Source organism: Pecten maximus, chromosome 11, assembly GCF_902652985.1.
Source record: "Pecten maximus chromosome 11, xPecMax1.1, whole genome shotgun sequence".
In the NCBI taxonomy this organism is placed as follows: domain Eukaryota; kingdom Metazoa; phylum Mollusca; class Bivalvia; order Pectinida; family Pectinidae; genus Pecten; species Pecten maximus.
Window position 1 is genome coordinate 8,246,440 of NC_047025.1, and position 26,457 is coordinate 8,272,896.

At 35.2% G+C, this 26,457-nt stretch overlaps 2 protein-coding genes across 2 annotated transcripts in view; one reads left to right on the forward strand and one right to left on the reverse strand.

Moving 5' to 3' along the window:
• The window catches only part of LOC117338660 (pre-mRNA-splicing factor ATP-dependent RNA helicase PRP16-like), a 55,763-nt gene that overhangs the window by 14,503 nt on the left and 14,803 nt on the right, over nt 1–26,457 (forward strand). The window contains exons 12-18 of the mRNA XM_033900030.1: nt 1,903–2,049; nt 3,716–3,989; nt 4,676–4,831; nt 5,401–5,501; nt 7,319–7,365; nt 7,856–8,018; nt 10,747–10,911. Of these exons, the coding sequence (XP_033755921.1) occupies nt 1,903–2,049; nt 3,716–3,989; nt 4,676–4,831; nt 5,401–5,501; nt 7,319–7,365; nt 7,856–8,018; nt 10,747–10,911 (1,053 nt within the window). The remainder of the gene's footprint in view (nt 1–1,902; nt 2,050–3,715; nt 3,990–4,675; nt 4,832–5,400; nt 5,502–7,318; nt 7,366–7,855; nt 8,019–10,746; nt 10,912–26,457) is intronic.
• On the reverse strand, nt 11,335–20,401 carry LOC117338662. The gene is made up of 2 exons (XM_033900031.1): nt 20,216–20,401; nt 11,335–16,443 (listed from the first exon to the last, which is right to left on the reverse strand). Exon 2 carries the CDS (start codon nt 16,431–16,433, stop codon nt 14,763–14,765), a length of 1,671 nt encoding a protein of 556 aa, XP_033755922.1. The 5' UTR covers nt 16,434–16,443; nt 20,216–20,401; the 3' UTR covers nt 11,335–14,762.

The window sequence follows — 26,457 nt, forward strand, 5'->3', positions numbered from 1 at the left end:
TAATAGTTCGAACTCTGGCTGTTGATAACTGACACCATTTCGGATAGTTCGAACTTGTTAAATGAAGAACGTAAAGTAAGGTTTTTTTTATCGGCAAACTCAATTGAAAGCTCGCGACGACCCGGCCCCGATGACCGGCCAAGAAAAAATGCCAAGATTTAAATTTGATCAACAAGCACGTTTAGGTTATAAGATTGTATGCGTGATCATTAGAATGCGTCTGTGATTTAATATATGCCACATATTTTAGCTTTAATTCAGTTTTTGTTACATTGCAAAATACACCACGCACGAGACAGCTGATTGCAAAATTTAGGCCCCGACAATGTATAAATAACATGCGATATTTGTATTCGCGCTGTGTATGGCAAACTAAGAAATCGTCTGTGTATTTTCACATATAACTAGTGTTAACTTAGCATTATGATGATTTAATTGTGACTGGACAATCTCTTAAGTATTGCCAATCAAGGTATTACCTGAAAACCTGCGACCTCACGCTAGGTAAGCAGGCCACGCGAGGTGTCGCTTGCGGTAAAGTTGAAAGGATCGGCCGCCCGATCGTGCCGAGTGACGTGAAGAGCATTCATATCCAGTCAAAACAATCCACAGGTGTCCCAATCAGTGATGGATAATTTTGCAGGTATCAACTATGTTTTGTAGATAATACGACTGGGCATATTTAAAAGCAGACATGTTGATGTTCTGACCTAATTTTACCAACACATATCGCCTATTTTTACAGTAGTGGTTTCGTAAACGGAACAGGTTATGAAGACTGCTTTTGATGTATTTAAGAGACCATTTATTACAATAATGAAGTGATAGTTTCTCATTCAGATAAAAAATATAATCATGCAAAGATTATACTGTACAAATGTTTAACTTTTGTGTCACAAATGAAAAGTGTACTGTACTGTTTTGGGGCCTACTGTAGCTACGCATTGCCCGATCCGCGAGCGGCTTCGCGCAAAAACCATCATAATTATCGCGAAATGAAGAACGTTAACGATCAATTAATATTGAATTAAATGAAAAACTATCATTTTACTTACTTATCAATGTGCCATTGTTCAGGCCGCCGTTGTTACGTATCAGATTTACGATGGATGTGTTTGTGTCTAATGATTTTACTCTGCAGAGATTTTCGCCGATATTGTCTCGAATAGTTTGAACTCACGCATATTTTCTGAAGAATAATTTCGAATAATTGGAACAGGTTCGTCAATATTTATTTAATTTTGTTCGAACTAACCAGAGGTTTACCGTAACCAATCAAATTACTACTTACATAATCTTTGAAGTGAATTTCGTATGTGCAGAATGACTAGAGTGCATAGCTTGCATAATCTGTCAATCTGTTTCATGTCATTTTGTCCAATGAACCATATAGCTATATACGTGCTGTACCGAAATGGTTAGCTTCAGATGCATGACGTGACGAATGGGTGAGATCGATGACATCGAAAAATTGACAATTCACCCTGAATGTGAAATATTGAGATAACAAAGGTCACCAGAATGTGACCCTTTATGCAATGTCGGTAGATGTTCATATAACGTAGTGAGAATAACCATTTAGATTTTAATTAGATTGCATTGAGGAACACACATACTTCAGAAAATGTTACAATATTGTTATAACATCAATTTTAGTTTATTGTTTGATAAATGACAGAAAACTCTGAAACAATAAATTTTGAACTCAATCTGTTACGTTACCAATACCCAATACGTGCAAATTTACGGAATTATTTATCATGTATTTAGTTCCATACCAACTGGACTGTTTTGTCCACTGGCAGGTTACGTGGAAGCTGTGGGTATGTAATAGTTGTTATGGTACTGATAACTGGGTAGTTCTGTAATAATTAATTTTAACAAGTTTTTTTTTTTTTACAGAAAACCATTATAAAGTACATGACAGACGGTATCCTACTGAGGGAATCACTACGAGAATCTGATCTAGACCATTACAGTGCCATTATCATGGACGAAGCTCACGAGAGATCACTCAGTACTGATGTCCTGTTTGGTTTGTTACGAGAGGTAGTTCACGTTTCTGTTACAAATGCTGGTCATTTAAAAGGGAATAAGGCCCAAAAAAAAGTAATTACTTGGTTCTCTGGCCCACGCCCATCTCATTTAAGGGTGCCGCATTGCCAATTTTGCTGTAAAAGTAATTATAAACATTGGAAATAGACCAGCTTTAATCTTGAGAAAAAAATCGGGAAAATTGGCCCGCATGTTTTACTGGTTAGTCACAAGAATGTTTGAATAATAAGCGATAAATAATCTTAAGCAAGCATTTATATGATTATTATTTTTTTCATCTCATGTTAAATGCAGAAGACTGCACGGAGAATTGAACTCATTGAGCAGAAGACATCAAAACTGATTAAGAAGTAAAACACGCTTTATTATTAAATTACTTAAAATTAAATATATTATTTTTATAGCATGATACCAAATCTTGTTTGAAATTTATAATTTTCACATCTCTTTTGAAAAAAAAATTGGCCTGAGAACCATGTAATTTTTCTTTCAATTTTTGCCGAAATCATTAACAGAGCAAGAAAATGGATGTTTTTATTAGGAATCGCTTTCAAAATATTCAGCACTATTCAATTTCCTGTATTGAAGTACCTGTGTTTCAAGGGGCAGAGTGGTGGCCGAGTGGTTAAGTTGTCTGACACTTTATCACTAGTCTTTCACCTCTGGGTGGCGAGTTCGAAACCCAAGTGGGGCAGTTGCCTGGTGCTGATTGTAGGATGATGGTTGTTCTCCTGGTACCCCGACTTCCTCCACCTCCGAAACCTGGCACGTCCTTAAATTACCCTGGCTGTTAATAGGGCATTAAACAAAAACAACCAAGCCTGTGTTTCAATGGCATTATCTCTATCTCATATTCTGCGTCTTTAATTATGCCATAAGATTGATAAAAGGTTTATCATTAACACAGATGGTACACAATCAAAATGCCATAAAATTTAGTACGATTTCAGGATCCTTCGTTATAATAGCACCTTGTGGTGAGGTAGATACCATATCGGCCAATCAAATGATATATTACCATCAATGCTTCATTATCAGATGGAGGGCTAATCCAATTGCTCTTTGTCCACCGTCAGTCCATCCTTAAACAATTCATGTTATACTCTATCTCAGAAAGTTCTTCTTGAATATTTCTCAAATTTCAAATGTAGTTTCCCCTTGGTTCCTAGTTACATGTGCATATTCTATTTCGAGACTGATCTGGAAACAAGATGGCCAACAGGCGACCATTTTGAATTTTGACAGTTAAAGTTTGTTGTCTTAATTCTCAGAAAGCTCTCAATGGATCTTTGTCAAATTTCACATGTATATTCCTCTAGGTTCCTAGTTGTGCATGTTATATTTTGACGTAGATATTTATTGAAGTTCATTTAAATTCCTCTCATTAGTTGAAGTTTGTTATTCCCATTTCCCAGAGAGTTCTTGATGGCTCTTTCTCAGATTCATAATGTAGGTTCCTCTTGTCTTAAAAAGAAAAATTAATCGTGCCATTGTCAGTGCATCGTATTATACACTTCAAAATACGATGAAAATGTGTTCACTTTGGGGGAGAGTTCTTTGGAATGTATTAAACCATACAAGATCTATGCTTTATTATTATAATAAGTTTATTAAAAAACTTTCATGTAAATTTATATTTTTTCCCTGTTGTATTTTACAGGTCATTTCCAGACGCCATGATTTGAAGTTAATTGTCACCTCAGCCACAATGAATGCAAGCAAGTTTGCAAGTTTCTTTGGCAATGTGCCAGTTTTTGAGATTCCTGGCAGGACCTTTCCTGTGGAACTTTTCTTCAGTAAGAACACAGTGGAGGATTACGTAGATTCAGCCGTAAAACAGGCACTGCAGGTCCACCTCCAGGGTATGGATGGAGATATACTGATCTTCATGCCTGGACAAGAGGACATTGAAGTAACATGTGAATTAATTACAGGTAACATGTGAATTAATTACAGGTAACATGTGAATTAATTACAGGTATTTACACTCTTTATCATGGCTTTCTCTGTGATGGTTTGAGAGAGTCAAACTTAGGGAAAAGTACATTTTAAAGGGCAGTGGGTTTTTGTTTAGTTTACACGGTCAAAAGGATTAATTGATCTGCTACAATGGATTATATCATAGTAGTAATCTATTGGTACTAATCTGTTACAATCAGTTTTGTTAGAAAGTGTCACTATGTGATGTTTATCTGAATAAATTTGTGAATGGAGAAAAAAAGTGCTTTATAAGAAGAATTCATGTTTTGATTTTTCAAATTTTGTAACATTATTTGTAAAACCTGTTATTTTCAAAATTTAGAATTTATGGTTTTCCAAAAAAAAAAAAAAAAAATTCTTTTAGTACCATGCACATGTCATTGATTTTTATGGATTGATAGCACCCAGGAAATTTACTGAAATCCTCTTTATGTAATGTACATACATGTTTTGATACTCCTAGTGTACCACAGGTGTGAAAATACCTTCACAACCACACTTTATTAATTTGTGGACAAAACACTTTATGTCTGTCAAAAAAATCTGCCAGTAACAGTATAAAAAAATTTGTACAATCACCTAAAAATGTTTCATGTTGTATATCCTAATAACTGTTAACTTTGTTATCTGCCTGTTGTAGAGCGTCTTGGTGAGCTGGACGATGCTCCTCCACTGGCCATCCTACCAATTTATTCCCAACTCCCTAGTGACCTTCAGGCCAAGATATTCCAGAAGGCCCCAGATGGTGTCAGAAAATGTGTGGTCGCCACAAATATAGCAGAGACTTCCCTCACAGGTACAGACAAACAAAAATAGAAATTATTGAATGAAAACTGTAATATCAGAAACTGGGTCATTTTGAGGCAGGTTCTCCTTGTAGTAGTTGGTGTCTACTTCACTGAAGAATGGGAGGCTCATTGCATGCCATCAAGAGCAATTAGGGTAAAGTGTCTTGCCCACGGACACAACCATTACAGCACAGACCGGCCTGTTTCTTAGCCTCCTGTGAAAACACAAACTGACACTGAGCCACGCACCTTGATTCTTCACCTGAGATAATGTGGCCGGCACTCTAACAGACTGAGCTATCACAGTCCCCAGAGAAACAAAGGCAACAACACTACAAGGCAACCTTGCAACTGACCTCATTTCCAGCAGTTTTGGCTTAAAAAGTAGAAACCTCCGTCATAAATCATTGAAAAGTCACAACAAATTATAAATCACCAACTTTTGTTTCTTAAGTCATTTTTACATATTTTCAAATATTACACACTACATGCCTTATGAAATTCCAAGAATGAAAATGTTGTATCTGATTTTCCTCCTATAGAGTATGTGACAGAGCCTTTCTTTGTGTCTCCTCAGTTGACGGTATCATGTTTGTGGTGGACGCTGGATATTGTAAACTGAAGGTTTTCAACCCTAAGATTGGTATGGACGCTCTGTCCATCTACCCCATCAGTCAGGTAATTATAATACTGTCGTTATTTTTATAACAGAGGTACAGTGGAACCTCTATAAACCGAACATGCATGGGACATGAATATTTGTTCGGTTTACAGAGGGTTTGGTTTGAGGAAGTTGATCGAAAAATGACCGGTCGAATTCCAGATATAATTGGTCAGACGATGTTTTATTAGAATGCACCCGATTACAAACCGGCACATACATACATGTACGTAGACAATTTGGTTTGCTTGAATAATATGCATATTATGAAAGTTAATCAATGTATATATTGCAGAATATATAAGAAAGGCAAATGACTATAACTATAGTTTTAAACAGTATTTTCACATGTACAACTACACTTTATGATCGATTCAATGAAGTGTGGCATTGTTTCATAATTATCGTGTTGATTATACACTAAGCCTACCGTCATAATGTCCCCTTGGGGTATATACTGGATACCTGTTCAAATCACCTACGTAGGTCCCGAGACAATAAGGCTTCACACAATAACCGTCACAGGTGTTGTTTCACGGTTGACTGGCCTGACCTCGTGTCATAATCGCTCAGGTAAGGCCGGTTTTCAGAAGTAATTTTTGGTATATTTTAACAGGAACCAGACACAAAATCAGTCCGATGTTCGGAATTCAGAGGGATCGGTATTTGGAAGTTTTTTAATACTATAATAAAGAAGGACCAATTCCATATAATGACAATTCGTTCGGTATTCAGAGATGTTCGGTTTTTAGAAGGTTCGGTTTTCGGAAGTTGCACTGTATCTGTATCTTTGATTAATTTCTTGATTTGTTTGTTAAGAATGTCAAAACAATTTCTTGATTTATAGAATTGGCAGGTAAAAACAGATGTTTGTTAAGAATGTCAAAATGGCAAGAAAATATTGACTTTAAAATTACTCTTTTTCTTCTTCAACTTCAAGTCAATAAAGCAGGGGCAGACTTAGATATTAATAAAAGAAAACTTAAATGGCGATCATTTAAAATATATTACAGAGTATGAAACCAGAGCTTGTATTCACAAAACCATACTCATACTCAAACACATTTTGTTTGCTAAATCCTTAGGATTATTCAAGTAAAACATCTACCCCACCCCAGGACTCCAGGTTTTGTTAAGGGGTACCTGCACCCTTAGAAGTTTTTAAATGAATTACATAGAGGTGATAGAAACGAAATCCAACCATGGATAGATATTTGAATTAATATTTTTTTCAATGATGTGAAGGAATTTTGGAAAGGCTTCTTCAAGTGGGATATCATTTTCAATGTGTAGTCTTTTCTTTTAATTAAATTGTTATTTTATGATTTAAGAGAGTTTAAAGAAAGTTGGATTGAGTAAAGATTTGGTGTTTGAACGTATCGATGAGAATTGTGTCATATGGACGACGTAGGTACCAGTTAGAAGAAACATCTTTTGCTTCCTATTCATCAGGCTACAGTCATGTCAGGTTATCAAAATGTTTGCTTGCTGAGTTTATCACCCCATGAAGAGCCAAGGTCATTTTGAGGCGGGTCTCATTGTAGTAGTTGGTGACTACCTCACTGAACAACATATGGGAGGCCTATGGAATGCTATCTAGAGCAATAAGGGTAAAGTGTCTTGCCCAAAGACTCAACCATGACAGATTTGCCCGTTTCTTAGCTTCCCGAGAAACACAAACTGACACGGGTAGGGAGCCTACCCATATTATGAAAGTGAGAAGCAGGATAATGAAGAAGTGTTTATTTAAAGCTGTGGTTCCAGATTCATATACAATTTGTATTATTGATATTATATCAAAGTGAGACTTAGATTTACACCATTTCTGTTGTAGGCTAATGCTAACCAGAGATCAGGCAGAGCTGGAAGAACAGGCCCAGGGTATGTACATGACACTTAAGGCGGACAGAGGCTTCAAATTTAACGGGGGAAAACGTGACATATTAAGTTTTGGAAAAACATTTTGGGAAATTAATCAATCACAAAGAATTTATCAATAAATTAAATCTGAATTAATACGTTTATTTCTCTCATATATACCTAATATACGTTGCTGAATCAAATACGCAATCATGTAAACCCACAGCTAATTTTCAACAAGTTGTACATGGGGCGGTACCATTCAGATTATTTTAAAAAACTGCTTAACTACAATATAAAAAATTAATATAAAATTACTGCTAATGGGGCCCATATCCCGCCCTTAATTATTAAGGTAAATAGCACTGTACACCCCACAATATACCTATTTTGCTGGTTAACACAAAATACATATTTTTGTGTTATCAGTAGAAATAGAATGATTATACATGGCCAGAAGGGGTATGATGTATGTTATACCTAGGGTTTGACATGTCTTGTTGTTTTACAGCCACTGCTACCGTCTGTACACCCAGAGACAGTATAAGAATGAGATGTTGACCTCAACAGTGCCTGAGATCCAGAGAACAAACCTGGCTAATGTTGTCCTTCTCCTCAAGTCCCTGGGAGTACAAAACCTGCTTCAGTTCCACTTCATGGATCCTCCTCCCCAGGTACGTGTTAACTTAAACCCTCACCAGGAACGTGTTAACTTAAACCCTCCCCAGGAACGTGTTAACTTAAACCCTCACCAGGTACGTGTTAACTTAAACCCTCACCAGGTACATATTACCTTAAACCCTCACCAGGAACATGTTAACTTAAACCCTCACCAGGAACATGTTAACTTAAACCCTCACCAGGTACGTATTAACTTAAAACCTCCCCAGGTACTTGTTAACTTAAAACCTCACCAGGTACTTGTTAACTTAAACCCTCACCAGGAACATGTTAACTTAAACCCTCACCAGGAACGTGTTAACTTAAACCCTCACCAGGTACGTGTTAACTTAAACCCTCCCCAGGTACGTGTTAACTTAAACCCTCCCCAGGAACGTGTTAACTTAAACCCTCACCAGGAACATGTTAACTTAAACCCTCACCAGGAACGTGTTCACTTAAACCCTCCCCAGGTATGTGTTAACTTAAACCCTCACCAGGTACGTGTTAACTTAAACCCTCCCCAGGTACTTGTTAGCTTAAACCCTCACTAGGTACGTATTAACTTAAAACCTCCCCAGGTACTTGTTAACTTAAACCCTCACCAGGAACGTGTTAACTTAAACCCTCACCAGGTACGTGTTAACTTAAACCCTCACCAGGTACGTGTTAACTTAAACCCTCCCCAGGTATGTGTTAACTTAAACCCTCCCCAGGTACGTGTTAACTTAAACCCTCACCAGGTACGTGTTAACTTAAACCCTCCCCAGGTATGTGTTAACTTAAACCCTCCCCAGGTACGTGTTAACTTAAACCCTCACCAGGAACGTGTTAACTTAAACCCTCACCAGGTATGTGTTAACTTAAACCCTCACCAAGAACTTGTTAACTTAAACCCTCACCAGGTATGTGTTAACTTAAACCCTCACCAGGTAGTGTTAACTTAAACCCTCACCAGGTACTTGTTAACTTAAACCCTCCCCAGGTATGTGTTAACTTAAACCCTCACCAGGTATGTGTTAACTTAAACCCTCCCCAGGTACATGTTAACTTAAACCCTCACCAGGTACTTGTTAACTTAAACCCTCACCAGGTACATGTTAACTTAAACCCTCACCAGGTACTTGTTAACTTAAACCCTCACCAGGTACGTGTTAACTTAAACCCTCACCAGCTATTTCTAACCTCACTGTCTATCATGTTTAATTTCCATGCAGTAATTGCACGAAATGTAAGCGAATTTTTATTCAAAATTGGTGACAAGGTTTAAAGCCTGAAAGGCCGTGATTAACTGAAAACATAATTTTCTGCTGTTTCTGTGAAATAACTGGAACAGTAACTAGGTCTTTTGCAAATGCGTATCGATATAATATAAGAGGGAGGGTCGGAATATCAACACAGACACCTGTGCTGGAATGAAATACATTTGTCGATGGCCGTCAATCAGATTGTCTTAAAACTTGATTACAAGGTTAAATGCTTTACGAGCTAGATTAAGTTTAAAAGACATTTTTCCAGGCATTATTTGGCATAGTTATGGCCCCTTAATTACCAGAAAAAAATATTGTTTTCTGCAGTTTCCATGCAATATCTCCCACAAATATTATCCGATTATCATCAAACTTGGTAACATAGTTTAAAATGTTAACTTACAAATGTCAGTTTACCACATGACATTTGAGAGTCTAGTCACCGATATGTCATGCTTAAAATCCAATAATAGTTGTGATGTACTAGTCTATCCTCCGAGGTATTTCTCACATATTCATTCTACATATACTATAAAATCTTTTTCAGCTAGTTCTAATTTTTGTGCATTTCCAAATTTTATGAATTTCACATAATCTACCTTTAAGTTTAATGATTACTAACACATGTTTTTATTAAGTTGCTTAATGACAAACATATATCTTCTCCTAAAAAGGGTAACTTTGAAAATGATCTCCAACTTCTTGCTTACATCACACCGAGATGCTTCCCAGTCGTTCCTATGTAGATTTATCATCCAAGTCTGAATTGAACCTATCATCACCAGGTACACATATCAAAAAGATAGTTAAGATACCTAAAATTGTTAGGTCATCATACCCCAAGGGTCAGGATGACCTGTAGCCCAGGTGCTCTGTCCGTCGTCGTACGCCGTCCACTGTGAACCATGTGCTCTTAAAAATTTTTCTTTCAAAATGCTACTCCTCCTTAACCCCAAATTGGATTACAACCAAATTTAGTGTGAAACATCATTTGGGGAGGGCAATCATATTTTATATAAATGAGGCTGGTCCAACCCTTGGGGGACAGAGGGGTGAGGCCCAAAACAGTAACTTGACTGAAGTTTTGCTTTAAGATGCTACTCCTCCTTTAAGCCAAAATTTATAAAAATTCAATTTGATCTGAAACATTACTGTTTGCGAACAGAAAATTCAAGGTAACAATGCTGGTTTGAGCCCTTCGGATTGAGGGGTGTGTCCCTGCTGTGTTTGTCAGATGACCGTTTAGGCCTATGGGCCTCTTGTTTTTTGTACAAATTTGGTAAAGAAATCTTTCGGACTCAAATATCAATGCTGTGTGTGAAAATTTACTTAATATCTTTTTGTATTTTGCTTTCACATATATATACTTTTTTATGATACTTTGAACTTGCTTGAATTGTGTGTTGAGCTGAATTTCTGTTATAATCGGAACAGGGTATAATACATGTTTTATTCAACAATCATAGTTACTCTGTTATACATTGTTTTACAGGACAATATTCTGAACTCCATGTACCAGTTATGGATCCTTGGTGCTCTAGACAACACTGGTTCCCTGACACCCCTTGGCCGACAAATGGTGGAGTTTCCCCTCGACCCAGCCCTTTCAAAGATGTTGATTATCTCCCTTGAAATGTGCTGCAGTGCTGAAATTTTGGTGAGTAGTCATTAGCTTTTTTAATATGTAACATATATATGAATATACATTCCAGAATAAGGAGACTGGTTTGATTTGTCTGCTGGAAAATTAAAATATTCCGTTGTGAAGCAAATGTAAAACCATATGAATGAATTCTGTAGATAAATTCTCCCCTTAACATATCTGGTGTTGTTAATCTCCTTGAACGATAAAAAAGCATTGGTGAAAATTTTCAGTTTTTGTACTGAATTCAGTATTTTTGGGGGGGAAAATCCCCCATATATGTTGGTGTAAATTTTTTTTACAGCTATTTCAGTAATTTATGAATCTGACACTTTTATCTAATATGAATAAAAGACTTTTCTTTGCCTGAATTGTCAAATGAGAATGTAAAAGTCCAACAGATGAAACATCAATGAAAATGTAGACATAAACAAGGGATAACAATTTTTATATAACTTTTATTTACATAATAAAAATACATTTCATGTTATGATCATTAAAAACAACATTTATTAAATACTCTGTAATGTAATTACATCAAAACAATAAAACAATAAAACACAAGCCACAATGTTTTCAAATAAAATACCAGCCTAATGTAAAAAAACAAAACAAAACAGCCTAAATATTTTCAAATTGTATTTAGTTTTAACTTAATCGAGGATTTGCTTTTCAATTCCGGGGAGTTGTTCCCCTTTACATGAAAAAAGTCTATACTATGTACTGCATATAGATTTTAATAAATCTCTTTAAAGTTAAGTTGGTATTATGCAAGGTTCATCATGTAGGTAACAAGATATTAGAATTGTACTACACAGACAATTGTAGCAGCAATATCCGTCCTCGTGTATCGGGCAATAAGTAACCTGAGGCGGCATTCTGAGATGTGTGTTTTTGATCTCAAATCAGAGATGTTTGTGACTCTCAGGAAGCTGAGGTCATGGACCATCTGATGTTGTTTTGGTTGTATTCTTAGCCATTGAAGACACTTAACTCCTACCAATTGTTCCCAATAGCACTTATATATGTAATCAAGTGAGGTAACCAGAAACATTTACTGCATACAGAATGTGCCTCAAAATGATGTTCATAGGGTGATAATCACAAAAAAAACAAAACATTAACACAAACAAGTGGTCAATAACAATATCCTTGTGTTAATTTCTAAAAAAATAAAATTCTTAAGAAGAAATAAGAATATCTTTCAAAGTTTATGGAAACTGGAATATTGTTATATTGAATGTGTAAAACTTTCTCATTTTATTCAGGAAAAATCTTCACTGTAAAGGTTTGAAATAGAAAAACAATTCAATATCCTTTATATACTGGAAAATCTTGTAAATCTACAAAGAATGTATATTGTATATATCCTGAGCAAAGTAAGAAATATATCTTTGATATTAATTTATTTATTTTTGGGACAAATATTAAGTAAATCCAGTGTTGGACAGTTTTAAGTTTGGAGCAATCTGCACCTTTATCCTTGACACATGAACACATAAACATTAACAGTTTACATCATATTTTATCAAATAAGGTATTAAATGATAATGATTTGGAAAACGGTTATCTCTTAATTTGGAGTCGAGAGTATTACTGTCTGCATAGTAAGTCTCCTAATTTGGAGTCGAGAGTATTACTGTCCGCATAGTAAGTCTCCTAATTTGGAGTCGAGAGTATTACTGTCCGCATAGTAAGTCTCTTAATTTGGAGTCGAGAGTATTACTGTCCGCATAGTAAGCTGGAGTCTGTTGAATGTTAGGTTACAGTTAGACATCTTACAAAACCACAACATCAGGAGCATGAAAAAAGATGCTGAAGCTATAAAAAAAAGATACTGAAGCTAAAAAAAGGTTGTTGAAGCTATAAAAAAAGATGCTGAAGCTATAAAAAAAGATACTGCAGCTAAAAAAAGGTTGTTTGAAGCTGAAAAAAAGCTGTTGAAGTTTATAATATTTTAAGTTATATTAGATTGGATTTATTTTCTGGTGCAGGATATGGAAATCCTCTTTTTCAGACTCAATACATAAATTTTATGGATGCAGATTTTGCTACATCACTGAATTTTTAGCTTTAAAATAATTCTTGATTTTCCTGTGATTATCCAGCCTATTTGATTTTAAAAGTGTTTACAGTTTTTTTAATGGTGTTCATTTATTTTGACAGTCTATATCTAGGATAGTATATAGGATAGAATATTAAATTTTGAAATGGAGAGCAAACATATTGAGTTATCTGTACTAAAGCCTGATTCTAATCTAGCCATGGATTCAATGAACAATTCAAATAAAATCATTAATTTGTTTTGTAGAAATACGCGAGACACAATGGCTATGTTAAAATCAAAATGTAGATGCATAATTAATGATTGCAACATTAAACAACAAAGTGGAAAAGTTTTAGCTAAAGTTTTAACTTGAAAGGCCCTACTGGACAATAACGGCATTGAGAGCCATGGTTTTTGTATGGGTGCTGGATAAGGGACATTTTGTCAAATATCTACCCAACGAAAGGACTCCAGTTTTGTCTAACAGAAACCACCTACTGCTGCAGTGATTTAAGTAAAACAACACCATATAATATATATTATAAAGGTACACTTTTGTGCCCACCATGTATATAAAAGAATTTCTGTATTTCTGGAATCCTCCCAAAGTATATATTATTTGAATAACCCAAATGCCCTTTACAAGAATATCATATATTTGATTAATTACACAGTGCTAGTGTTCAGTAAAGTCATAAGCAAAAACTGGCAAAAAGTGAAAAATCATTCATCCTCTACACATATTTTTTTTTTCATTATTATGATCATATTCCATATTTATCGGGCAATAAGCCACTACCTAATAACAAGCCAACCAATATATATTGCTGTTCAGAGGAATTATTCATAAATACATGTACTATTAAATCAAGCCCACCCATACGTGTATCCATTGTTGTTCATTAGAATTCAACAAGTGCTATTTCGTAGTCCTGAAATGAGCCTATCTACTATTTGAAGTGATATGTTGGCAAAAACTCCGGTCTCTAGGTTTAATGATATACATGATTATGATAATTAGGTAAGTACAGATTATAGGTAAATACACTTTAAAATATTTATATTATACAAAAATCCCACATTGATGAAAGACATAGCAAAGTACAAGTTCATCATTTTCCTCAAACATTAACTTTAAAATGAGAATGGCACTTGAAAATCCAAACCTATTGTAGTTATTAGTGCGTTTACACAGACACTGCTGGGTGGAGTTTACAAACGTGACGAGATAGCACCGTATTGTGGTGCCTGACGAGATAGCACCGTATTGTGGTGCCTGACGAGATAGCACTGTATTGTGGTGCCTGACGAGATAGCACCGTATTGTGGTGCCTGACGAGATAGCACTTTGTTGTGGTGCCTGACGAGATAGCACTGTATTGTGGTGCCTGACGAGATAGCACTATATTGTGATGCCTGACGAGATAGCACTATATCGTGGTGCCTGACGAGATAGCACTGTATTGTGGTGTCTGATGAGATAGCACGGTATTGTGTTGCCTGCAAGATAGCACTGTATTGTGGTGCCTGACGAGATATCACAGTATTGTGGTGCCTGCTGGGTGGAGTTTACAAGCGTGATGAGATAGCACCGTATTGTGGTCCCTGCTTGGTGCTGTCTACAAATGTGACGAGATAGCACCGTATTGTGGTCCCTGTTGGGTACTGTCTACAAATGTGACGAGATAGCACCGTGTTGTGGACCCTGCTGGGTGCTGTCTACAAATGTGACGAGATAGCACCGTATTGTGGACCCTGCTGGGTGCTGTCTACAAATGTGACGAGATAGCACCGTATTGTGGTCCCTGCTTGGTGCTGTCTACAAATTTGATGAGATAGCACCGTATTGCTGTCCCTGTGTTGTAGGTTTAGGATCCTTGTCTTTGGATGATTCAGTAATCTTCACTTCAATTTTATCTCCATCTGCAAAACCCTGGTTCTCGTTCCCTGACTTGGATCCTACGGGACTTGATCCCTGAGCTGTAACTGGTGGTAATGTCTTAGACGCTGTAAAGGAAAGAGCCGCAGATTTTTTCTGATCAGAAGACTGTTCTTGCTTTTCATTACTAACTTCTGCAATTTTCTTTGCTTCCACATCCAGTTCATTTTGGATGTAAAAATATTTTTCTTTTCTACTGTTTTTTCGATCGAGTCGTATGATACAGAACAGTATGCCCATGAACGGTACAATGAAGACCACTCCAGCTAGAATTCCAACAATGATTTGTGTCGAGAAGATGTAGACTGTCTTGCAGTCTTCTGTACCAACAGTGGTTTCATTATACAGCAATACCTGTACACACACCTTGAAGTTTCCAGACTTTACATCGGAACCTTGCACAGTATGAGAAAATGTGTCTGGATGTAGAATCGCTGACTTGTAAAACGGCTCTTCTTCGGAGCCGACCAGAGAAGCAACAATAATGAAGCCGTACAAAATTGTAGTGTTCGGTGAATCCCATTCAAGGACAATTTCTTCGCTTTCAGCTGATTCAACTATGAGTTCAATGTTTGAGATGTTGGGCAGTGAAAAATTAATGTTAATATTGTGCATTATTTCTGTACATATGTCAGTTTGAAGTAAAGAACTGGTAGCATTACACATTCTAGCTCCAAATTCTGATATATTGACAGTTACACCGTTTTCCAGACAATCCCATTTTGGATCATCTCCATGTACTTCGTGTACTAAACCGTCGTCACGGTTACTTTCCACCCAGTAAAACAATGTAAACAAATCACAGGTACAATCTAAATCATTGTCATCAAGATTCAGGCTTTCAAGGTCATTCAAATGCTTGAATTTACACATATCAATCGTCTTTATCCCGGTGGACTCCAATCTCATAGCAGAAATGTGTTCTGGGAACTGGACGGCACTGATGGCTTCAAAATTTCGATTTCCAGACATGATCAGATTCCTCAGATTTGGAAAAGAGAGTAGGGCTTTTGGTTCGATACTGGCTATGTCGTTAGAACTCAGATTAATTTCTCGTACTGTTGGTATTCTTGCTCCAGTGTAAGTTGAAACTACCTCTGTGATTTTGTTGTCTGACAGATCTAATTTTCTTAGATTTTTAAATCTAGATAAGTCTGTAATGTTTAGAGAATCCAGCTGATTGGATGATAAATCTATCTCCGTGGTTTTCGATAGTTGCTTCATTGCAGCTGGCACTGACTTAAAATGGTTGCCACTGACATTTACAAGGGATATCACATCAAAGCCATCAAAGTAATTGTTTGGTAGATATGTCAAATTGTTGTTTGGTATTCCGAAATAGTGAATGATCCATGATGGCTGTAATTGTCCTGCTTGTGTAGAAAGTATCTTTGCAATGTTTGAAGGATCTGAATATAGACAAGTGACAAAGGCTTTCTTTGATTGACGTTTACATTCACAATTTGCAGACAAATCATTTGGGCAGATTTGATCGGACATTACTATTTGACTTCCAAGTAGAATGAAGAGTATCTCCAGTTCAAACTTCATCTTGGCTTACCTAAAAAAAAAAAAATTAATGTTATTTTAAATCTGTCTTTGGTTAATGTGTTGATATTCTACACTGGAAATAACTTGCTTATAAGAATGATATGATATATCTATTTTCTACATAATCATATATATGATCTGGTTTCAATGAAACGATGGTCTTGATTTACCTGATCTTCAGTCTATTATATTAGAAAGCTTCAAGACCTTCTGAAATTAGACTTTAGACTCCCAGTTTGTTTGTATGAATGCTGGGTTTATCTCCCAGTGAACAGCCAAGGTCATTTTGAGGTGGGGTCTTCTTGTAGTAGTTGGTGACTACCTAACTGAAAAACATACAGGATGCCTTTCGCATGCCATCCAGAGCAATTAGGGTATAGAGTCTTTCCCCAGGGCACAACCACAACAGTACAGACCAACCCATTTCTCAGCTTTCCGAGAAACAAACTGACACGGATAGGGAGCGTAAAACCATGCATCTCAGATTTTCACCTGAGGTTACGTGGCTGGCTCTGTAACCGACTGAGCTATCATGGCCCAGGCCTATTTTGTACATAATTTGAATGCTTTTGTGAGATAATGAGTAGATCTTATATCAATCATAAGCATACAAATGGATTCTGTATGTATGATCCAATTTCATTCAGCAGAAAATAAAACACTGCAGAAATAGCAATTTTTTTTCAGTTGGCTTTCAGCGATTACAGTTGTTAAATTCTAGCAGAGGCAAGTGGGCTCTGGCTTGGTAAAAAGTCACAAACTAAATATATCACAAAGTCACAAACTAAATATATCACAAAGTCACAAACTAAATATATCACAACCTGTAAGACAACTTCATTATTGCCAATTGCAAGGAAAAGAATCATAACATTTGGCCTGTAGCATGCAGGTTAGGTAATCAAGTGAATAACCGTCACCAATTTTGAATGTCACATGGTTATAAACCAAGAATTACTTATCAAGGATTAGATGTTTGCTTTCGTATCTGTCCTGTTTTTTTTTCTGGAGTACAGAGTAGCTATCAAGTTTTCTCAAATAAAGGAAATTCATTCCTTTTCAAGATCGCAGGTTTCAAATGTTAAAAAAAAAATCAGAAGCTGTTTACCTATTTTATCTGTAAATAAGCCCCTGCTCACAAATAAGTCCCCATTCTTAATTTCATGGTCGGGTAATAAGTCTGTTAACTTGGGTTGTTGTTAGCATGGGGCATTATTCTGTTATACTGTCATAATCTGTCATCATTTTGTTTAATCACATTTACTGTTTACGTAGTGGGTACAGATATGTCATTTGTATATAGATGTATGTGTAGTTGTATTGTGCAGGTCAAGTTTGGATTTAGTTATGGTCAATTAATTTTTTCAAGAGATGTGGCCATTTACCGGTTAAAATTCTTAGATATTTAGAAGATTCAGGAAGAAAAAAATTTAAAAAAACAAAACAAAAAAATAAATAAAATGGTAGGAACAAAATTAGAGAGCCTTGCATAACTCCAGAGGGAATTAAAAACAAACAAAAAAACCTAAAAGTTTGAAATCTCAACTTGTTTACCATACACTTTCCAGTGTGACCTTTGTGTCCTTGTTTTATTATACGTAGGTAATTACCAGTATGTACATAACGTGGGAGTTTGTCAGTGCTTTAGCGGCTTCATTCCTTGAGGGATTTTGATAAACTTCACACAATAATAAAGAACTATCCTATCTTTCGGCTTCAGAGATTTTTGGTTAAGGTCAAGGTCATCGTTACTATTTTTAGAAGATCCAAGTTTCATTGAAAATCATTACGGTGTATAATAGCCAGCAAGGGTCATTAGGGTACAGACATATATTGCTTTAGCAATACTTAGTATGCTTGTTTCATTGTACATAAGTATGTCAGGTTAATTTACATATTACATTTGTACCAATTTGTTCACCTCACCAAATACAGCTACACACAAACCCCCTCACACACTTCCAAACAGGCCAAAAGAATAATCAATAACCTTTTTCACATGATTTGCTTTAAAATAAAATTAAGGTTTTACAAATTAGTTGCTTCCTTTTTGTTGAAATATTTAGTACAATTCACCACCGTTTGTTACAGTTTTACCTCAATTTTGACACTGACATAACTTGTAACACAACTATATGTATATGCAAACGCTTATCTCAGCAATTTTATTTCTTCAATACAATTTATACAAAGATGACCCTGATTTTGTGATTGGATGCAGCCTGAGATGTCGGGGTTGACTGTGCCATGGACCAGTTCATTGACAGGTGTCTAAGTCAACTAGTGTTAACGTTTGATGACATTACGAACAGCTATAAAAACAGAATAAATTGACTCCAAAGATTACGATCGTAACAAACAGCAAAACAGGAAATCAAAGCAGACCTCAGTTTAATCAAAGTGTTCCTCCAGATGTAGCCTGTATGCCAAGAAAAAACTACAGACACACAAATGGTAGCTAAAAGAATTACAATTAGATAATAGAAATTGTGCATAAATAATATGGAAAATGTCTGTAATCATTTTATTTTCTGTCATGTTTGTACAAATATAGTTAAACTAACTTTTGGTATTAAATATGTACTTATTTTAATGTAAATGCTGCAGGCTAACTATTAATGTTTTTTCTTCAAAGAGTTAAAAGTGTATGGGCTTCAGGAACAGTATAACGGCCAGTCCTCAGGAAATAATGGTACATTTTAAATAACATGCCTTGAAATAGGCTCCCATTTCGATATGTGGAGTTGTTTTTATCGAAAGTAAAGAGCAGCTTTTAAATTGGCCATCCATCGTATCTTATGAAGGAATTAGCTTTACTAACCCAGTAAATGGAGAAAACCACATTTGTGTCTTAATCAGACGATCTGACATGTTTTTATATCTAATGATTCACCTCAGGTTGTTTGTTTTTAATTTCCTTAGTATTTCCACCTAGTCATTAACATATCTATCGAAGGATACAATACAGGTGGTGATGTTACAGTGTAAAAGGAAGGTTTCTTTGTAGGCATGTAGCTATGATTGGTGTCGTGTGCCTGTTAGTTGAGGGTGGTGTGTCAGTCCGATGGGTGCCGTGTGTGTTTTGGTTACGGGTGGTGTTCAAAGTCAGGGAGTGGTATCTGGGTATAGATATGTCGTATGTGGGGTGGTGTGCAATGTAACAATTGAACTTTATACAGGTTTGGGTAGAAATGTAAGACATCAACATTTAACTGTGTGTATATATACACGAAGAGTGCTTGAAGCATTTACCTAAACAATTTTGTATTGTCCTCCAAATTATATTTTACATTTACGATCAGTTTAAATTGAAGTTTGATGTCTTAATGTTTCAGATCTTAAGAACAAAAATTGTCTGACACCATTTCTAGTTATTGGCAGTAGTTTAGGAAAATTTGTAAGCCGTATTTCACAGATTTGGCCTTGAAAGTCTCCTTTTACGTCGTAGCCTTTTGAACTTGATACGTAGAAAGCGTAGAGGACTCCACCGACATTCTGAAAGTCCATATGAATTATACTGACGGATCCCATAATCTGAGAAGAACCCATTTATGAAATACCCACAGCAGACCCTTAAGTTTTGATTTTGTAATTGTGACTACTTACGACAAGTTAAATCTCAGCATTGTATTAACTACCTTGAGTTTATATAATCGTCCTGAAAATTTTGCTTGCTGCCTTTTTGAATTTTTGTTTTTTTAAATTTTGTATTAATATTTTTGAAAATGAATAAATGATTAACTGACAGTAGGATGCTTATATGTAATGAGGATGACACTTACCCTGCCTTGCTTGATTTCAAATTTTGTCTGTATGACAAGCATTAGATTTCCAATTGACCAACGTTCCCCACCAGCGTTTTTCTCACTTTCAGTCCTATGTATGTATAATGATATAGATCTGAAGATAGAAAGGCTGCAAAAAGCTAAGGGCAGTGTTCAAAACTGGAGATCTTAAAGTGGTGTGCAAAATATATTTGTACATTCCCTGGAATGTTTATAGAGGGACCTTTCATGTGTGTCGTGTTAATGTATAGGCCCATGCGTAGCTGACTCTACTGTATTGACAGGTATATACAAGGATTAGATGTTTTTAAGTACACTGATGGTTCAATTTCGATCATCTATATCTGATAAAGCAGCCTCACATGCAGGCGAACCTTTTCCATTCTAACACCTGGAGGATTTCACAGGATAATTTCAAAACAGATTTTCATTTTTCTCATCAATGTAAAACATTTAATATGAACATTAAATTGTGTTAATATTTTTTTGATATTTCATAGATATAATCATTTAATTAGACTGTTAATTTCGATACTTTTGTTAAGATAACCACTTCATTACAATATCATATTTGATTGTGATTTATTATCAGTTATTGATGTCTCGTATGAAGTAGACATATTGTGTAGTTGTGGCCAGTTCATCTAAACATTTCTTGATGATCATGCTATAGGTCAAATATCAAGACTAAAAGGTTTATTTCTTAAATGGTAATTGATACTTTAATTTGTAATGAACAGCAGATAATTATGTTACTGGTAATTGGCAAACATAAAAAGAGATATCACAATGCTCACAACCCCATCCACCCTCCTCCAACATTTACTGAGGTATGATGAGAATTCGTTCTGAGAATAGGCTGGGGTTACTTTATCTTCTGCATGTGCATGCCAACATAAATGCAATGTTAGCACTAAAAGACTTCTTGGCTGTTTAGAAAATAATTTTATATTTAACCTGTTTTAATGGATGTGTTTTAAACCATCAACACAAATATTCTTTCGATGTTAACTTCATTTGGTAATACAGATATTTCTTTTTTTAAATTATGAACTTCCAGATGTTCAACTGCTCTTATGATGCATATTTTATTGATTATTAACAAAGACATTTCCTTAGTGTACTGAAAAAAGTTACTATTGACATATCAGATTCCTTTGTTACTAATGAAATCAGCTTCCTTTGTGTACTGAAAAAGTAACTAAGAAATCAGCTTCCTTTGTGTACTGAAAAAGTAACTAATGAAATCAGCTTCCTTTGTGTACTGAAAAAGTAACTAATGAAATCAGCTTCCTTTGTGTATACTGAAAAAGTAACTAATGAAATCGGCTTCCTTTGTGTACTGAAAAAGTAACTAATGAAATCGGCTTCCTTTGTGTACTGAAAAAGTAACTAATGAAATCAGCTTCCTTTGTGTATACTGAAAAAGTAACTAATGAAATCAGCTTCCTTTGTGTATACTGAAAAAGTAACTAATGAAATCAGCTTCCTTTGTGTACTGAAAAAGTAACTAAGAAATCAGCTTCCTTTGTGTACTGAAAAAGTAACTAATGAAATCGGCTTCCTTTGTGTACTGAAAAAGTAACTAATGAAATCAGCTTCCTTTGTGTACTGAAAAAGTAACTAATGAAATCGGCTTCCTTTGTTACTAATGAAATCAGCTTCCTTTGTGTACTGAAAAAGTTACTAATGAAATCGGCTTCCTTTGTGTACTGAAAAAGTTACTAATGAAATCGGCTTCCTTTGTTACTAATGAAATCAGCTTCCTTTGTGTACTGAAAAAGTTACTAATGAAATCGGCTTCCTTTACAAAATGTATGTACTGAAAAACTTACTAATGAAATCAGATTCCTTTGTAATGAAAAGGTTAATAATGAAATCAGCTTCCTTTGTGTATAATGAAAAAGTTACTTATGAAATAAGATTCCTTCCTACTGAAAAAAATTTACCATTGACATCAGATTCATTTGTTACTATTAGAACTCTACGGATCTGATTTCATAAGTAACTTACTAATGAAATCAGATATGTTTAATTTTGTATACTGAAAAAGTTGATAATGAAATCAGATTCATTTTTGATGTATACTGAAAAAGTTGATAATGAAATCAGATTCATTTTTAATGTATACTGAAAAAGTTAATAATGAAATCAAATTCATTTTTAATGTATATACTGAAAAAGTTAATAATGAAATCAGATTCATTTTTAATGTATACTAAAAAAGTTGATTATGAAATCAGATTCATTTTTAATGTATACTGAAAAAGTTAATAATGAAATCAGATTCATTTTTAATGTATACTGAAAAAGTTAATAATGAAATCAGATTCATTTTTAATGTATACTGAAAAAGTTAATAATGAAATCAGATTAATTTTTAATGTATATGCTGAAAAAGTTAATAATGAAATCGGATTCATTTTTAATGTATACTGAAAAAGTTAATAATGAAATCAGATTCATTTTTAATGTATACTGAAAAAGTTAATAATGAAATCAGATTCATTTTTAATGTATACTGAAAAAGTTAATAATGAAATCAGATTAATTTTTAATGTATACTGAAAAAGTTGATAATGAAATCAGATTCATTTTTAATGTATACTGAAAAAGTTAATGAAATCAGATTAATTTTTAATGTATACTGAAAAAGTTGATAATGAAATCGGATTCATTTTTAATGTATACTGAAAAAGTTGATAATGAAATCAAATTCATTTTTAATGTATACTGAAAAAGTTAATAATGAAATCAGATTCATTTTTAATGTATACTGAAAAAGTTGATAATGAAATCAGATTAATTTTTAATGTATACTGAAAAAGTTAATAATGAAATCGGAATTTATTTGTGCTTGTAATGGTGCATGATAGGTGTGATCTATATGTAACCCACGAAGAGTTTGTATCATTTAATAGCAGGGAGTTGGTGGATAGTAAACTTTCTTCACTAACTTAATATGCTAATCAGGTTATTTGAAACTGTAGTATGGAAGATTATAGCTCGGGTGAGAATTGTATGCATTTAACCTACTGTTAATGGGAGTATTGAAATGTTTTAAGATATGGAAATACATGTGAAATGTGGAGTTATTTGACAAGAACATGTGCACATGCCATGCATGATAAACAGTGAATACAATGGAATTCAGCAAGTTTTAACTTCCTGTTGCTAAATAGTATTATGACGAAACATCCTCCCTTATGCACTCAGGTTACCTACAGTTTACTGTTGTGCATAATCTCTCTTTATATAAAACTTCCAATTTCATTATCGCTTTGGCTCTGTGATAATTACGACCGTATTACACAGTAAAGACTGTTTTATCACACACATCAGCATGACAGGCTAGCTTATTGATATTCAAGGTCATGGAGCTAGGTTTGCACTTCATTTTATGGTTTTTCAAACAGTTTTTTAAAAATCTTGTCTGGATGTTTGAACAGATAAACATAACTTTGGGGAACTTTTTGGGTGTCATTTTTAACAAATTTGCAATTTTCCTAAAGTGCCCAGTTTTCTTCTAAATATAAAGGGAAAAATAAAAAGTTCCAACATTCAACATCTATTTCATTCAAGGATATACTTTGTGATGAACAGGCATGCTCATGAAAAAAAAATATTGACATTCAACATCAGTTTCATTCAAGGATATACTTAGATCTCTTAAACATGTGGATATGCAGAGATAGGCACATAGTAGTTAAAACAGTTTCTACCACAATACGCTGTGTTATTCAACTCTCAGACCATCAGTTAATCATTACAGCTGTTGATTAACAATCTGTTTATATCACACGTGGTATGAACTCTGTACGCATTTTGATTGGCTAACATGGTGAACTTTGACCCGATATTATTGTGGTAGAAACAGGTTACACGACTCGAAATTGTTGGACATGGAATTTATTTCACACGAGTAAGTTATTTTTTAAAAGTTGCAAAAAACACTTGCTAAAGCTCGTGTCTTTTGTAACTTTTAAAAAATAACTTACTCGGGTGAAATAAATTCCATATCCAACAACCACTTGTTGTGTAACCTCTATATACAACATTCTTATTTAGGACTTGTGTACAGGTAACACAGTACCGACAGGATTTATATTAGGACACTGCCCAGTGTAATGTCCATAATTTGTTACCTTTTTTCTGTCCGGAGATCTTCTAAAACTTGGTAGGCTTTATTACAATGACATGCTGGTGTGCTTTCCTGAACAGAATTTTTGGTTGGAATGTTTTTAACCCAATTTACCATCGATAAGCATTTAATGTTATCTTGTCCAGAGATCTCCTTACTCAGTTGTTTATTTTAACTACTTGGGGGACACACTAATGCTACAACATTGGGGTAAACTTATTGTGTGTAGGACATGTGAGAAGTACAAATAATTCAAAGTTCATATATTATGTGTTAGTTTGAGATAAGTACATGTATATATTTTTCAATATTCTCCCTACTATACTTTACTACTGTATTATTAGCTCACCTGGTCCGAAGGACCAAGGTGAGCTTATGCCATACCGTAGCGTCCGTCGTCCGTCCGTCCGTCAACAATTGACTTCTTCTTCATAACTACTGATCAGAATTTGACCAAATTTGGTCAGAAGCATCCCTATGGGGTGGGGACTCAAAATTGTACAAATGATGGGGCTGACCCCCCAGGGGCCTGAGTGGCGGGGCAAATGTGGTCAATTGGGCTATATTGATACAGTGGAACTTCGTTAACTCGAAGTCGACGGGACCACGAAAAAACTTCGAGTTATCCGAGTGTTCGAATTAAGCGAGTTATCGTTTTTGGTGAAAAGTTTGGTCAATATTTGTCAACATTATATAATCATTATAACTTCGCTCTGTCACTCATCAGTTTAGTGTGAAGACTGGTCAATACATGTAAATATATATGTAATGTTTCGTTATGTCACTTGTAATTTGGTGTAGTTTTGCCGATATACAGTCACGATAAAGTTTCTTTCACTTAGTCACTTCAATAACGATCTGATGTGCAAGTCATGTTTGCAAAAAGGAAACGATAAAACGGAATTCGACAAAATAACAAGTTATTAATGTCAAAACAAATAACCGTTTAAGTTTAACACAGATTGCATACAAAACGTAACAGAACTATTACCTTTTATTGGACATATATAAAATACTGTTTGATCGGCCTACTTACTTTTTATTGATAACCACGCCATTTCCATGTGTATTAGCACCGGAAGTTGGGCTGCGCATGTGCATATAAAATGTTACTGTAACTGAGTTGGCGTTTTATCCGATTTAATAGACAGCACTGACCGTTATAGTTGTACTCTGAACACCTCGGCAGTAATTACGCTATTGTTTCAGCAGTTTAAAGATTTAATAGGCGCCGGTGACTGTGTCATTTCTACACCTGTAAAAACATCAGCCAGGTAGATCTACCGGTGTGTCGGAGATTAGTTCCGCTTGAGCGAACGGGTAGATGAGTTGTTGACTATCGTGTGTACTGATATCGGCGACCGCCTTGGGAAATTACCTGATGTAAGTAAAGCAGTACTTTTTATCACCAAGACTTGTTGTTATTTAACCGACAATTTCTTTTATGAATTTATGAAACACTTATAATAGCATGTAGGTTAGTAGTGCCGATATGTTCAGTATTACAAACGGAGTTTAGCTCTTAAAAAATGTCGGCGTTTGCCACCGATCGGCGAAAATTATACTTCGAGTTATTCGAACATTTCAAGTAGGATTTTTATTGTTGGGACCAAATTTTTACTTCGTATTATCTGAGTTTTTCGAGTTATCCGAATTCGAATTTTCCGAGTTTTTTTTACTAAGATGAAGAGAGAATTCGGCCGGGACCGGCAAGGTACTTCGAGTTAAGCGGGGTATTCAAGTTATCCGAGTTCGAGTTAACGAAGTTCCACTGTATAAACGACTTCTCTGAAATCGAGCAATGGCTGTCGCTTATATTTGCCTGGTAGCATCACTATGGGGTGGGGATTCAAAATTGTACAAATGATGGGGCTGACCCCCCAGGGGCCTGAGGGGCGGAGCCAAATGTGGTCAATCAGGCTATATTCATATAATTGACTTCTTCTCTGGAACCAAGCAATGGATATCTCTCATATTTTACTGGTATAGCATCACCTTCGGGTAGGAATTTGAAATTGTACAAATGACGGGGCCGACCCCCCTGGGGGCTGAGGGGTGGGGCCAAAAGGGGTCAGTTTTGCAGAATTGATATAAACGA

Excerpts from the sequence above, each read along its gene's own strand:
- LOC117338662 (XM_033900031.1), bottom strand. The coding sequence starts at position 16,433 with ATGAAGTTTGAACTGGAGATACTCTTCATTCTACTTGGAAGTCAAATA.